At 35.6% G+C, this 16,241-nt stretch overlaps 2 protein-coding genes across 2 annotated transcripts in view; one reads left to right on the forward strand and one right to left on the reverse strand.

The window, feature by feature from the left end:
- Positions 1–16,241, forward strand: part of gemin5 (gem (nuclear organelle) associated protein 5) — a 35,033-nt gene that overhangs the window by 15,496 nt on the left and 3,296 nt on the right. The window contains exons 19-27 of the mRNA XM_057360500.1: positions 3,428–3,523; positions 3,595–3,732; positions 3,834–3,981; positions 4,070–4,189; positions 4,284–4,494; positions 6,916–7,170; positions 7,276–7,438; positions 7,560–7,998; positions 8,085–8,160. Coding sequence (XP_057216483.1) covers positions 3,428–3,523; positions 3,595–3,732; positions 3,834–3,981; positions 4,070–4,189; positions 4,284–4,494; positions 6,916–7,170; positions 7,276–7,438; positions 7,560–7,998; positions 8,085–8,160 — 1,646 coding nt within the window. The remainder of the gene's footprint in view (positions 1–3,427; positions 3,524–3,594; positions 3,733–3,833; positions 3,982–4,069; positions 4,190–4,283; positions 4,495–6,915; positions 7,171–7,275; positions 7,439–7,559; positions 7,999–8,084; positions 8,161–16,241) is intronic.
- On the reverse strand, positions 11,982–16,069 carry LOC130570275 (uncharacterized). The gene is made up of 10 exons (XM_057360501.1): positions 15,853–16,069; positions 15,630–15,770; positions 15,293–15,433; positions 14,746–14,961; positions 14,498–14,653; positions 13,808–14,020; positions 13,573–13,716; positions 13,122–13,427; positions 12,700–12,840; positions 11,982–12,569 (listed from the first exon to the last, which is right to left on the reverse strand). Exons 1-10 carry the CDS (start codon positions 16,007–16,009, stop codon positions 12,490–12,492), a joined length of 1,695 nt encoding a protein of 564 aa, XP_057216484.1. The 5' UTR covers positions 16,010–16,069; the 3' UTR covers positions 11,982–12,489.

The following is a 16,241-nucleotide window of genomic DNA, read 5'->3' on the forward strand; positions in this document are numbered from 1 at the left end:
TAAGCATCACATACACCTTGAGCGTGTTAACTTCTGATCTGCTGCTGTATCATTTAAAGCGATTTGGAAAATGAATGATGGTTTTACTGAAGTAACTATAGTTGAAGTATTCCTGTTGAAATAAAAACAATAGAACCCTGCCCAAAATACAACATAAAATGTAATGGATTTAATGGTTATAATGGGAATTGTACTATGGATACTTGTTGTCTACTTGTATGTGATGGATTCTATTGCTGGGATGGTAAATCCTATTGGAATAAACCCCAAACACACTACAAAGAGGATTTAATTTAAAAATCTCATTCTAATTCAAAAATTCATAGTTTTTTTCCAGCAGGGATGGTATTTGCAGTAAAACCACAGTATCCACAAATTTACCATTTTCTATATATAGGAACCATACTCCAATTAAGCTGTTTTTAGTAAAATCACAGCAACTAAAAATACCATAGTTTCATTATACTTGTTATAATTAAATTATGGTAATACAAATGGTAATAAATCCAACAAACACATGGCTTCTACACTTTTCTATTTACAAGAACCTTACTACTCACTGGTAAATTGCTGCTAAAATTGGTAAAGGGAATATACAAAATAAAAGAACACTGCTCATAAATACATATAGGCCTAGGGGGCTAATGAGGATAATTAGGCTAAATGATAATACAGAATTATATCTAAACTAAACATATATATGCTAAACATATAAAACTCTTAAAGGAGTTGCTCACTGAAAAATTTGCCCCCATTGACTTTCCATAGTAGGAATAAAAATTACTATGGAAAGTCAATGGGGGCAAATTTTGAAGTGAACTACTCCTTTAATACCACTGACACTGTGAGTTACTCGGTGTATTCAGTAGGTTGCTTCAGAGGCATAAGGTATACGACAATAAAACAATGCACAACTGACATAAAGGAAATTTACTTTTAATACTTGAGTACTTTTAAAAGCATGTACTTCTGTACTTTTACTTAAGTAAGAATCTGTCTTTACAACTTTTACTTGTAGTGGAGTAATATTTGACCAGTAGTATCTGTACTTTCACTCAAGTAAGGAAGTTGTGTACTTCGTCCACCTCTGCCTGTCAGGGCTCGACATTAACGCTTGTCCGGGACAAGTGAATATGGGCAAGTGAGAGAGAATTTTACTCGCCCGACCGGACAAGTAACTTAAAAAAAAAAAACAGTGCGACATATATGTATAATAATAAGAATATGTGCATTAGACAGAGCTGCATGTTTGTCGTGGTTGTGCTTGTTTGTGTGTGACAATAATCAATGGCGCAGTTGCGCACCGCACTGAGTCCACGCGGACGTAGAATCCTGTTATTTAAATGGAATCTGGCTGTTCTGGGTGTCTGAGTGAATTATGTGCACAGTTTAACATACAACACAAGTGATGGTCGAGGATTTATCTGCGCTGCACTGTATGAGGATATGAACACATGAACTTCATCTCCAGAGTTGCTCTGAGAGCTCATTTAGCTATCTGCAAACAAGACCCGTCAAAATAAAAGTCCTGTTAAATCGAACACTCAGACAAAAAATACTGTAGTGTACTATAGTATTTGCTATTGAAAATTGAAGTGCCCTTGTAGTAAATTGATCAACGCTGTATACTATAGTAAAGTTCAAAAACAATATAGTAAGAACTTTACTGCAGTTTACTATAGTAAATAATATAGTATACTAGAGTAATTTATGTGGACAAATATACCACTATTGTATAGTAAAAAAGGAAAAACACAGAACTTAGAAAAATGAAATCTAAAGGTAATCTAAAAATGATACGGCCCTAATTTATCCATCTGTATGTAACATTAATGTCTTTTGTCAGTTATCTGCCTATTCATGTTGAACTACACTTGTACATTTCTGCCTGTGCTACCAAACTTTAAACCTCTCTAGCACCAGTGCTATGTGCAAAAGAAGTTAACTTACAGCCTTAACACTAATAATAATTACTGCTTGCCTTTGTTTTATAGCAGTCACGGAGAGTAGGTCTATAACTAAATTCAGGCAGCCAAAGCGGACACTAGTTAAAATGCTTAGAAGCAAACTTGACCAATCTAAATCCGAAACAATTATTTTGATTATATTATATTATAATTCAAATGAAATATCATTTTTTAATCTTTGGACAAGTAATTTTTGTACTCGGACAAGTGAATGACAAATTTACTTGTCCGAAGGACAACCACATGACAATACTTAATGTCAAGCCCTGCCTATGTTGTGACAGAAAAAAAAATTAAGTTTAAAGTTTCGCCTTAAGAGGCTCAATGGTTACAAACTTTCTTTGATCGTTACACTAGAATTGTGGGTGTCATTTGTTGGCCAAAAAAGGAGAAAACACAAGATTATAGATTCATTTGACTGATAGTATTGTTCATTTAAACAAGCATTTACGGTAAATGGATATCATGATAATATTCTTTTGTGAATATTCTTTTGGCCACGATAACTGCAAAGTGAAAATCTTGATGCTGTGACAGCCCTAATATAAACGTATTTTTTAAATAATTTCAAATACATTTATTTCATTTCTACTCATGGTTGGTCTATGTCAATTTAAGTGTTATAAGATGATAAAATATCAAATGTTTATGTAAAATGTTTAAAAATATGCTTAAATGTTTAAAAAAAGGAAAAAATACACAATAAAGGATCAAATAGGAGGATTCATAGCCAAGATACTTTAAAAGACACAACACTGAATAAGAAAAAACAATACCCAATAAAATAAAAACAAAAATAAGGATGTAGTGCAGGTAATAAAAGACAAAACACTGAATAAGAAAAAACAATACCCAATAAAACAAATTAAATAATAAGGATGTAGTGCAGGTAATAAAAGACAAAACACTGAATAAGAATTTTGTTATGGGTTATTTTATTTTTGTTTTTATTCCTACATCACGTACATTATTTTCTGTTTTGTGACTTATTCTTTTTTGTTATGGGTTATTTTAAAAAACAAAAATAAGGATGTAGTGCATGTAATAAAAGACAAAACACTGAATAAGAAAAAACAATACCCAATAAAATAAAATAAAAAATAAGGATGTAGTGCAGGTAATAAAAGACAAAACACTGAATAAGAAAAAACAATACCCAATAAAACAAATTAAATAATAAGGATGTAGTGCAGGTAATAAAAGACAAAACACTGAATAAGAATAAACAATACCCAATAAAATAAAAACAAAAATAAGGATGTAGTGCATGTAATAAAAGACAAAACACTGAATAAGAAAAAACAATACCCAATAAAAAAAAATAATAATAAGGATGTAGTGCAGGTAATAAAGCACAAAGATTGCATCAATTCTTTACGAAGTAAACCTTGGGTGTGTCATCTCATGTATAAATAATGAGGAATTTAAATGGTTGTAGTCACAAATGTCATCCTCCTCAGGTCAAGCAGAAATGTGTGTCCCAGGTGCTGGAGATCACATCCAGCTGGGTCTGTTCACGGACAGGGACGCCCTCTACAGGATGTTTCAGGAGGAAGGTGAGTTCATGATCACAATCATCAAATGCTGATCTGGAATCTGTGTTAAACTGACGCTGGTGTTTGTGTAGAGGAGAGTCACGTGGAGGCGGGGCATTATGACTCTGTGATGTATCTCAGGCTGTGGAAGGGAGACCTGATAGGAGCTTTAAACATCGCCACAGAGAAAGGAGAACTGAACGACCATCTTCTCAGTTTAGCTCCTATGGGTAAGACACAAGTGCTATAGTTTACTTGCCATGTGCATTTTTAAAAGATCTAGTTTATCATCTTTACTGGTCAGTCATGTAATATAATGTGTGTGTGTCAGCGGGGTACCAGGTTTGGTCCAGGACTGTAGAGGCGTATGTGAGGCAGCTCTGTCTTCATGAGCAGTTCCTCAAAGCCGCGTCACACCTCATCTCCATCCATAAAATCTACGAGGCCATCAACCTCCTACAGGGCCACCAGTTTTACCGGTTAGAAACATCATCTCGAGTACTCGTGTGCAAGTGTAACACTGTTGCCTGAATAGAAAGTCAAGGTGTTTGTGTGTTAAATCATCAGGGAAGCCATAGCGTTGGCCAAAGCCAGACTTCAGCCAGAAGACCTGGTTCAGAGAGATCTCTACATGAGCTGGGCGGCTGTGTTGGAGAAGGATGGACATTATGTGACTGCCGCCAAATGGTACAGAAACTTCAAACAGAGTTACAGTTCAATGCGCTGTTATAATCGAAACCTATATAAACTGTAAACAAATGTTTTCTTATGCGCTTGACAGTTATCTCGCTGCAGACTCCAGCTTTGATGCCGCTAAAGTGATCGCCAAGAAAGGCGACGTGACATCTTTAAGGACCGCTGCTAATCTGGCGTGGCTGTCGGGAGAAAGCGAGCTGGCACATTCTCTCTCTCTCAGATGTGCCAAAGATTTGATGCTTTCACAGGATTGGCTTGCCACGCAGGAAGTTCTAAAGACACAAGATTCTCTTCTGGTATGTTTTAGACTATCTTTCCGTTTGGTCACTTGATAGATATTCTGTATGTTAACATTAAATGCTTGACCAATTTTTTGCTAAATAGATTTCCAAACAATTTTTATCATTAACTGTAGTAATATATATGTACGTATGAAGAGTTTATTTGCAAAAACAAATTATGGTTTTAGTTAGCTATTTTTTTTTGTTATTACTTTGAGTTATTAAGTGAATGAATGAATAATGTATTGTTACTGTAATGTCAATAACTACTACTAATACTATTTACAAGGAAGAATATGATAATAACAGTACTTTTCTGAAGTTTCTGAGTTAGTAAAACCCATATGAAAAATACTGTAAAATACCATAGTATTTGCTATAGGAAACTGTAGTAAACTTACAAGATACTGTAGTGTTTTTGAACCTTGCTATATTACATACTATAGTTTACTATTTACTACAGCTTATAGTTTTACAATAGTTAAAGGAACAGTGAACACAAAAATGAACATTCGGTCTAGGGCTGTCACGATTATTAAATAATCGTCTCATCGCGATTGTTTGACCTCATCGCGATGGTTTCAGATCATCGCAATTATTGCACATCTCTATAGAAGACACTAGGGGGAGCTGTAGTGCATCTGCATATTGCATATTTTAGTGTATATATGGTTACTAAAGCATGGTAATACTTGTAAAATGTACCACCACAACACAATCACTTAAAAAAAACTAAAACATATACAAATTACCTGCAGTACAATTTAATATTATTTAAGCAAATATCAGTGTGAAAACCAATCTACCAAAATTTCATTAACACACAAGTAAAATTTTATTGTAGTCTTGCAAGTGAGAAAAAAACAGAATAGAAGCTTTTCTATGACTGATAGTATTTTAATGGTGGCTTCAATTCACACCTGATCAATTTACTTCATTTACAAGTATTTGGCGGTTGTATTATTGACAGGTAAAAACCTAAACCTTAAATATATGATGACCCAATTTTTTCCGATGTATTTCCAGTAAAAAAACATAGTCTTGTATTCAGAACAATATGGTCGTTTCAATCGCTGAATCAAAAATGTATGAGAATTAAATGTCAAAGCTCAAAACAGACAATTAATCATCATAATTGCCAAAGCCCTAAAACAGACAATTAATCGTCATAATCGCAATGATTTATTAGACAATTAATCGTCAGTCAAATTTCATAATCGTGACAGCCCTAATTCGGTCATCATTTACTCACCCTCGACTTGTTTCAGACCTGTATACCTTTCTTCGTTCGGATGAACACAGAGCAAGATGTAAAAAAATGTTAGTAACTGACAGTATGTATTTGGGACATCATTGACTACCATAGTAGGAAAAATGACCATGGCAGTCAAAAGTGCCCCAGAACTGTTTGCTTTGCATTCCTCAAAATATCTTCTTTTGTGTTCAACAGAACAAGAAATTGTTTTTTTTATAATTTTTGTCTACTATGGATCTAAATGGTGACAAATTTAATTTTTGGGGGGAGCAATCCCTTTCATACTACAAATTACTATAGTATACTCTAGTCATACTATAGTGTAACTGCAACAATAAACTATAGTATACAGTAATTGTAGTATGCTACAATTTACTAGTTAATTATAGCAAGTGCTTTTTTTAATGTTTGGATATTTAGATACACAAAACATTTAGATACATTTACTTCTCTGCACTGAAACTATATGGTAAGTACAGAAACCAGAGATATAATAGTTTTGTTTCTCAGTTTTATTGTAGTTTTGTGAATGTTTTGAATTGGCATTTATTTTTTAGTTAACATTAATTGGTATAATTTCAGCGATTTTTTTTTAGATTTTTTTAATGTTTTTTCCTAATATATGTTTTTTTATATTCCTATGTGAGTTTTATTTTGATTTCAGTTCAGTTAATAATTTAGTGCTTAATTTCGTTTGTTTATTGAGTTTATTCAGTATATCGTTTAGTTTAAGTTCTTCAAAAAAAACATTTTAGGCCGAAATTTTCTATTAAAGGTCCAGCGTGTAATTCTTTGGAGGATCTATTGACAGAAATGAAATGTAATGTTCATGACTACGTATATGTCCAGAGGCGTATCAAGACCTTATATAATGAAGCGTTTTGTTTTTATCTCTATCTACATACACCACGGGTCCCCTTACAAGGAATTCGCCATGTTGTTTCTACAGTAGCCCTAAACAGACAAACTGCTCTACAGAGCGCGTTTCGTAAATACATTATCTTCTTCGGCAAAGAAGCGAAAACGTGACGACATCTTTATCCTGTGTCAGCCACCGTAGTGCTTCGAAAGGGAGGGGTGGATGCCGCTGAAATTCACTAAATGTTTCAGTAGTTTTAGGAACCTATGATAATAATGTTAAAAGTATGTTAAGCACATGTGTCTCCTGCTGTTTTTCACAGGCTCACAGGTTGCTGTACTGTGTGAATGAGCTCCTCACTCGCAGACTCCCAGATACAGATGTGATCACCTGGTCTCTGGCCTCCTCACACGACTGGTCTGAGTCACGGGATGAGCACTTCCTCTGTACAGCACACACAGTGTGGAAGAGAGAGTTTGGCGTGACAGCTGATGATCTGGTTAAATTAAAAACCCTGCATCAACAACTAAGTGCCATTGAGAATCCTCCCGTCACTGCCAGTGTCCCAATGAAGCAGGTTGGTTAAAATAATGTATAGTTATCTTTATAATATTAGGAAAATATAGTAAATGTTGCTAAAATGCAGTTTAACCAATAATCCGTTCATCTTTCATTTTTTCAGCTCTTATCTTATATCTCATTGGACGTGACGCTGTGCGCGTTGAGTCAGCTGTCGTGTGATTGGCCGTCTGTACAAGAGGAACTGTTGAGAGCTGTGACTCGAGGTTTTGAGGTCGGTCGCTTTACTCTAATGTCTGAGATGAGCCGTCTGCTTCTACCACAAGGTGAGACGTGTAAATATGTGATTTGTGTTATGCCTTTAAATGCAAATAAAGTGAAATAAAAAAACGTAGGTTACGTGTGAATTGTTGCGACTAAATATCAAAACTCAAATGTTTTTTGCAGAGTTGGACTCTGTGGCATTCTATAAAAGGAAACTATGCCCAGCTGATGAGAAAAGCTTGGCGGTTTCTCGAAATATGGAGGCTTTTGTCTGTTATCAGCTCTTGTATAAGAAATGGTGGAGCCACGGTACAACTACATCCACTTTGACCAATGATATGACGAGTAATGGTCACCATTCCATAGAGCAAAAACAACCTGATGATGAAGATCGTAATGGAGAAGCTCAATCTGAGGGCTTCTGGAAGGTTTTACTCTCTGAACCTCACGCTAGTTTTCAAGCCATCCAGAGAGCCGTAGCAGAGATTCAGAGTGAAGTATTGAGCCTGGTTCAGCGACACAACCGGTCTACAGACTCTCATCTGAGCTCAGACACAGCCACAGAAACATCTGGTGTTACTCATCTATCTGAGGAACACGAAGGAGCTAACAGTGAAAAAAGGTCTTGCAGATACTCTTTGTTTTTATTTGATCATTTCTGCAAATGTTGTAAAGAGGTCTAACTGCTCCTTTTTGTCATAAAAATAGCCAATCTTTTGCTACACTGACCGCCCGGGCTGCTGAATACCACAAAGAGCTTGCTGCTGTACCTGAGATGATCAAGGTAATGTTTCCTCAGATTTAACATTCATAAGCAGTTTTTGTTGGCGTCTTACAGGCATACAGTAGTGTTTTTCAAACCAAATGACACAACACATTACACTTAAGTCACAAGAAAATAACAAATACGATTGGCTCATGGAAATTGAAGGAAAAAAACATACTATTTAATGTTTTAAAGGGACAGTTCACCCAAAAATACAAATTCTGTCATCATTTACTTGTTCTCAAGCTGTTCCAAACCTGTGTAAATTTCTTTGTTCTGTTGAAGACAAACGAAGATATTTTGAAGAATGTGGGAAACCCATCAGTTCTGGGGCACCTTTGACTGCCATGGTAGTTTTTCTTACTACTGTGGTAGTCAATAGTGCTTGGTTACAAACATTTTCAAATATCGTTTTTTGAAATAAATGTACAGGTGCTGGTCATATAATTAGAATATCATCAAAAAGTTGATTTATTTCACTAATTCCATTCAAAAAGTGAAACTTGTATATTATATTCATTCATTACACACAGACTGATATATTTCAAATGTTTATTTCTTTTAATTTGATGATTATAACTGACAACTAATGAAAATCCCAAATTCAGTATCTCAGAAAATTAGAATATTACTTAAGACCAATACAAAGAAAGGATTTTTAGAAATCTTGGCCAACTGAAAAGTATGANTTTGTACTGAAAAAAAAAATTGTCTTACTGATTTAACTTGAGTGAATAAACTAATACGTGAAGCGCAATTTCGAAAAAGCACCGATCGGAGTGAAAATTTCTGCTATTTCATGCATTCTGACTTATTGACACTGTTACAAGTGTCGGATTAATGCTAAACATGAGCACAGTGTTGGGGAAGCTACTTTGAAATTGTAGTTAGATAAGATACAAGTTACTCATTAATAAAAGTAGTTAAGTTACTGTTTAGCTACCCATCTGAAAAAGTAGTTAGCTACACTACAAGTTACTATAAAAAAGTAGCTAGCTTCTTTGAAACTACTTTTTCATTTTTTACAATCTCACGTTGACGTTGACGTACAACATAGCATTTCTATGCAAAATACACTCCCTCAGCTTTCGCAAGTTTTTTTAAACCATGGATTACCGTGACGAAAAAGAGGTCAAGAATAATATGAGATTTAAATAATCTCCTCCCATAAAGTTTGTCTAAAGAGGAAACTCCTACAAATGCTATAAGCAATAATAGGTCATTAAGGTCAGTCGCAAAAAAACTGTGTCCACGCCTTTTCAGCGTGAACTATCACTGCGTGTCATTAGTAAATATCGACAGTAGTTCGTTTTTTTACGGCAAAAGAGGCATTTGCACGCCGCAAGCTGTAAATCTGGCCCTAAATCCCTAATGTTTTGTGACGAGTGCAGTTTCTTCAGTTCATATTTTATTCACACTTGTGTCACTCCAAACCCTTATGACTTATATGTAGTTTCTGAGTGATGTAAATATGTTTGTTCCCATGGGTCACGTCTGAATAATCCATTGTGCTCCATTGATTTTCAGGTCCTTATTCATCCGGACATGTTACACGCCAGGGTTGGACGGTTCCATAAAACAGGTTCCCCTCACAGTGAATAAATGAGAAAAGTTGTGGAAAGGCTGAAGTTCTCCACTCCTGATTAGAAAGGACTCGGTCTATAAACACATTTTGCACCAGGAAGCTCATCAGCAGTCGTGTTATGTTATGTCACCTTCGATTCAACAGTTCAACTGGTGCAAATCCACATCAAATAAGTGATTTCATTGCCAGGGAATATCTTTTGAAACTTCACAGCAATGTTGAGTTGATTAAAAATGTGCGTCATTTCATTACAGTTTTGTACGTCAATGTCAGTTTGTAGATCTCCAGTTGGCATTGTGGGCAGCAGATTTGCTCCAACAGGTCCCCAAAGTTTCAATAAAAACAAACTCTGAAATTTAAACATGAAACTGTATTCATTTTTACAAGTGACTCAACGACCGTGACCTTTGAAAGCTGTTGGGACTTAATTCAAGAGTTGATAAATACTAAACACTGTGCACTCACCTTTTCCAGATTCAGATTTCCCAGCAATCCCCAGGTCCAGTTTAATAACATCCAATGGGATTGTTGTGTTATTGTACAGAATATTCAGTGGTGGTGTTTTATACGCTCAGTATCATGGTTTATCAGGGTTTGCTGTATGTATGTTGTGTGCGTTGTTTGTTAATTGCATTGGCTCCTCCTCACACAAGCTTCTAAATAAATTGAAGAGCAATTAGAGCTCATTCATGTGCCAAAGTCTTGTGTGGTGTTTTTGGCTGTGTTGCAATGAAATTCTTTTGCTTTTGTTGCATTCAGACTGAGAATGCTTTGTGCAAGAAGCTTTGCAAGTTGCAGGAAATAGTTGAAGTATAAAAGGTCCATTTACTGTATATTAGAAAACTGTGTACTTGCATTACTTGTATTTCTAGTTGTAAAAACCACTGTAATGCAAAACCGTTGTTGTCGTGGACAGTAAATCTCCTAAAACAGACAGTTTAGATGAACTTTTCTGACACAAACGTTTAGACTACATTACAGGAAACCAATTTCTCAGGACCACCTGCCAGTTTTTTTTTTTAAATGCACTGTTTTCGCACATGCATCTGTCATTAAGACATTCCTACAGCCTTTTAAATACGATACAAGATACTTTTCCCTTTGAACAGACGTGTTTTGGCAGGACTGATAGCCATTACAGAAAGCCTGATGCTGCATTCCTGTCAGTTTTTATCTGATTTTGTTAACCACACGGGGCAGGGAATGTGAAGACTAAGGGGGGTTTGCTCCTCTGCTTGCAAAACATGAAAATTGCATGTTTCACGACTATGTGGCTCTACAGAAAGATCAAGGACTGTGGTTTGGTTGCATGTTCTCATGTAAGAGCAGCAGATGGGGATGATGTGTACAATACAATACAGAATATCATGTAACATTTCTGTAGTTTTTATTTGGCCGTGTTCTGCCATAGAAGTATGCAAGTGAAATTGTTTGTCATGCATGCAGAATAAGTTAAACAGCGTCATTTCTGCGCCACTGGAAGAATGTGTTCTTGTTCAATCTCATTAGATTTTACTGGAAGTATGTGAGAAGACGGCGTGATCACATGTGACTTTGTACTAAAAAGTTTCTCTCAAATGAGTTTGGAAACGATGTCTGGCTGTAGAGAACATTGAGAAAGAACATCCTGACCCAGAGAACAGAAAGCCTACAAACCCAAACCCCAGACAGAGTCCATCACTTACCATCATTATCAAAGAACATTGTCATGTATTAAAGCGTTTCACTGCCACCTGGTGGCCAGTAGAAAAACAACACTTTACTATCGGTTAAAAATACACGAAGACAAGACCTGGACCAAAATAAATTTTCATCTTCAGTTCCTCTCATAGATATCTAGACAAGTTTACTGTTATGAAAATGGAATTAAATAAACCCGTGCTAGCAACTGTATAAAATTAAAGTGCTTTTAAAGGTCCAGTGTGTAATTTTTTGGAGCATCTATTGACAGAAATGCAATATAATATACATAACTATGTCTTCAGGGCTGTATAAAGACCTTACATAATGAAGCGTTATGTTTTTATGACCTTAGAATGAGCTATTTCTAATTCGAAACCTTGCCGCTAGCGCAATTTGAGTACAGTAGCTGCATGCACAGATTCTTAGTATCTTAACGTTTCTTAGTATTTTTTAGATATAGTGTGCTTAAATTTTGTGTAGGGATAATATGTGTAGTTGAAACAACTATAATGCAAATAACGAGAAATTGTTTTACACTGCATAATAAATCATCCTTTGCTCAAAGTTCTTTGTAAATGTTTTGTTTATTAGCTTTATTAGTTTATTATAGCCTTAAAATTGCACAATCCACAGTGTGAAACAAACAATTCATGGGCAATTGAGATCAACATTTGAAGCTCACATTTCAGAATTCATATGTTCTTAAAACAGTAGAAAAAGACAAATACACCATTTGTCAATTGCACAGATGCACATCGCATTACAAATTTCCAGCACTGATATAAAGTATACTGATGGTCCATTATTGAGTTGTAGTCAACATGAATGTTGTACCAACCGTTGTTTGTTATAAATATTAAAAATGGTTTCATCCAAGAATATTAAAGCTCCTAATTAAAGTAACTTTTGTGTGTTTGTTTTTAAAGCCCTCTTGAATGAATTAAAGTTTACTGTGTTTTACCACCTAAAAAATTCTATTTCAAAGACATGTGCATTTTTCTTAAAGTACAACCGGATTAAGTCAAATACTCCATTCATACAAAAAAAACATTTGTGGCAGATATCAGATTTTTTGTGTTTTAGTCGTTTAGAAACTGAAATCTCTGCTTGAGTTCTTCAACCAGCTTCTTTTTCGCTGTTTCCCAGCTGTTCTCCCAACCTTAAATAAAACATTTAATATTACATGCAAATATTTTGAAACTTAAATTTAGTTTTAAAACAGCACTGTAACTAGCTAGCACTATCAGAATGTGATAGTAGTATTTGTTGGGATGTATGTCAGAGCTCACCTGGACTACAGCAGGTGAACTGAACAGAGAATGTCGCTTTTGCTCCGAGGGCTTCTTCAGTGTCTTCAAACACAGGCTGCGCTAGATTCTGCTGTTTAAACCACTCATCTAAACGGTTTCTCAGAGACTGACTGTCTGAGTCTAGAGGTACAGAATGACAGGTGAGATCATACATTTCTTCTTACATTTAAGGTCCACTTATAATGTTAGTGAAGATTAGACAATTTAAAGGAATATTTTACCCTAAAATGAAAGTTAAATGGGTTGAAACAGCATTAACTGTTCCTTTAAGACTCCTAAGTAAATATGGTCACATATTGGTTTCATATTTTGACAGCAATTAAAGTACCTCATATCTAATTATAGAAATAATCCAAATCCAATATACTATATGATATAGAGTAAATTGATATATCTCTGACCTGTCTTCACCCCCAGCAGGCTCAGTATGCGTAAACTGAGATGATTCCGAGCAGCTTTCTTGCTGCTTTTGCATGTGCACTTGACTGTATGATCCGTGAAATTCAGCCGGATGGAGGTCTTCACCAGCGACCCGTCCAGTGAGATCACTGGATCTTTCTGATCAGCCCCCTTTAACATGAAGCTCAGTTGATCCTGCACTTTTTCAGGACTATTCGCTGCAGTTAGTGATGTATAGTCAAATAAAGGTGATAGTGCACCTAGAGCTTTCTTGAGAACAAGTAACTTGGCTTCGCACTCTGAAGGCCCTAAAAAAATATGAGGACACATTGACATGCTGAAGAAATGCAATATGTTTCCAAACCAGTATAGATTAAATAAAACAAATAGTTATACAGTAATAACATACATTTTCACTGTAAAATTGATAAGAGACAACTGTTAACTACTAACCTTGTTCCTCATAGATAACACTGTAAGTTATGTTCTTTAGTGAGCAACAGAATGCCTTTGCAGAACCTTCAACATCTTCCTGAGGAAGGGCGAGAGATTTCTGAGAGAAGTGCTGCTTTACTTGCAAACTGGATGTCTTTTCATCTTGAAAAAGAGATAAACAAAAAGAATCTTAAATTAAGGAGCATAAATGTAATAGATACAACGCTCAATAATACTTTACCCAACACGTTACCTATACTAGCTTCAAAAATTCCCATTGCGCAGCCGAATAACATGTAGGTTTTGTGAATGGCTTTCTTCTTGGTGTCATAGCCTTGTTTGTTTGTAAAAGTAAAATTTTCCAAGTTGATTTCCACAGTACATTTGAAGTTCTCATCATACTCAATGTTCTCGACCTTCACATGTGGCGGTTTGAGATTCCATACGGTGAGCAGCATGTCAATTTCTGAAAAATATTTGACGCAGATGTACAGTAAGGATGCAGGATATAAAAGCCTATTAATATAAATGTATAACTTAGAGATACTGATTCAAACACTTAGACACACACTGTGAATATGCATGGGATGTTTTCCTAATGATCTCTATTTGAAGAGTTTATTTGCAAAAACAAATTTGTCAAAAGTCATGTTTTTTTTTGCTGTATTTTCGAGTTATTATTACTTAATGAAAAAACTGCAGTTTGAATAATATTACTTGGAATGCGCAGTAAAAAAGACGATTTTTGAAGTTGTTTGTTTTTGCAATGAACTCTTTTGTTGTTGAAAATATACAATATATTGTAACTTTTGTAATTTGAAGCAAAAATCTTTTTTGCCCAAAAACAAATGAAAATCAGTTATTATAAGTTGAGCCGGAGGATACGATTCTGTGGTAAAAATCTGACCTCATCCCACATAAAGCAATCTTTCTGATTCATTACCTGTAGAATCAATTCTGGCTTTTTTTCTCTGTAAGTCTGGAGAACTGGAATCTTGAGGGTCCAACACAGACACAGAAGCACGACTCTGACATGATGGGAGATGAGATGATGTGGAGAGGACTGAAGGTTGTTTCACTGGTGTCTGAATGACGCAAACTGTAGAAATAATGTCGTTTAGATATCAAGAGACTAATTCCTTTACTGTATGTCATTAGACACAACAAATTTGCTTCAAAAACCAAACTTACGGTTTGAAGGTTCTGGGCCGGTTCCTCCAGGAACGTCTTTACTGTCTGTGTCATAAACAGGAGCGCTGAGAGCATGTGTTTCTAAACTCTCCTTCAGAACACCTTTAAAGTTTTTCTCAGTTTCTGATATTGGACCACGGTTGAGGATTTTTGCTAGATGTTTCAGAGCAACTTCAGCCGCCTGTTGCTCTGCCTGTTTCTTCTTGGTGGAACCGACTACAATACAAAACAATAGCTGATTTAAATTAGAGAGGCACCGATACTAAATTTCGGTACCGATAGCCGATTATTCAGAGTGATATCTGCCGATACCAATTCTGAAGATTAAATTTACATTTCTTAACTTATAATGACTATTAATATTGAACATCAAACTGGTTATGTTTCTTCTTTTGATTGACAGGATATATCGGCCCTGATCATCGGCTGTTTTTAAACTATCGTCCGATAGCCGTTAGTGGGAAAATGTGCTTAAATCAAACAATACCGATTACTGGCCGATATATCGGTGCATCTCTAAGTTTAAATACTGGATACTTAAAATCACCTGTGTCATGAAAAATAAAAGCGCCGCTGAGTCTCAGTTTGCAGATGGTTGTGTCGTCGTCATTTTGAACAAACTCTTCTGCCGGGTTTTGGAAGCCATGTTTGTTGAAATATTCCAGAATGGCTGACTTGTATGTCTGACCTTTTTCAGAGGGCACAAAAACCAGGTTACATTGTCCAAAAATTCTTTTTTATACAAACAGTGTGTATTTTATTTCAAAACGTGCTTTATTTCAAGATTCTACACATGCTAACTAGTCAGGCTCATAATAAGAGCAAAACAACCGGCTTTATGTTAATTCCTCAATTGTTAACATATGGAAACCTTTTTACTTTACCTTCACTTAAAGCATCGATGCATAAATGTTGCCATAAAACTTTATAAGCTGATTCACTTGCTTCCTTCTCATTTGAACAGCATCCATCCGATACAACTTCTCGATCAAGAGTCACAGTCACTTTACCAAAGCAGGTGATAGCTGTAATATCAAAATGAGATTTCACGTTTTCATCTCAGAACTATGACTATGCACCCTTATTCAACACTGCAGTTAACTTTACCTGATCTATTATCTGAAGAATCAATTCTGGCTTTTTTTCTCTGCAAGTCTGGAGAACTGGAATCGTGCAGGTCCAACACAAAAGCAGGAGCACTGACTGACACATGACTCTGACATGATGGGAGATGAGATGATGTGGAGATGTTGTCAGGCTGCATGTCTGAAGGCCGTTTCACTGCAGAAACTGTCCCGGTCAGAGAAAAAAACCTTGTTTTTCATGGTTCCAATTGTCATAGATGCAAGAGTTTGTATAATTTATTTTAAAACCAAACTTACGGTTTGAAGGTTCTGGGCTGGTTCCTCCAGGAACGTCTTTACTGTCTGTGTCATAAACAGGAGCGCTGAGAGCATGTGTTTCTAAACTCTCCTTCAGAACACCTTTAAAGTTTT

This window comes from Triplophysa rosa, linkage group LG19 (assembly GCF_024868665.1).
Source record: "Triplophysa rosa linkage group LG19, Trosa_1v2, whole genome shotgun sequence".
NCBI classification, from domain to species: domain Eukaryota; kingdom Metazoa; phylum Chordata; class Actinopteri; order Cypriniformes; family Nemacheilidae; genus Triplophysa; species Triplophysa rosa.

Bases quoted from the DNA above. Each gene is read 5' to 3' on its own strand.
- LOC130570275 (XM_057360501.1), bottom strand. From the start codon at position 16,009: ATGCAGCCTGACAACATCTCCACATCATCTCATCTCCCATCATGTCAG. The intron at 15,434-15,629 runs GTAAAGTAAAAA...CCTCTGAAAAAG, and splicing joins CATCGATGCTTTAAGTGAAG to GTCAGACATACAAGTCAGCC. The intron at 14,021-14,497 runs GTAATGAATCAG...AATATTTTTCAG, and splicing joins AGCCAGAATTGATTCTACAG to AAATTGACATGCTGCTCACC.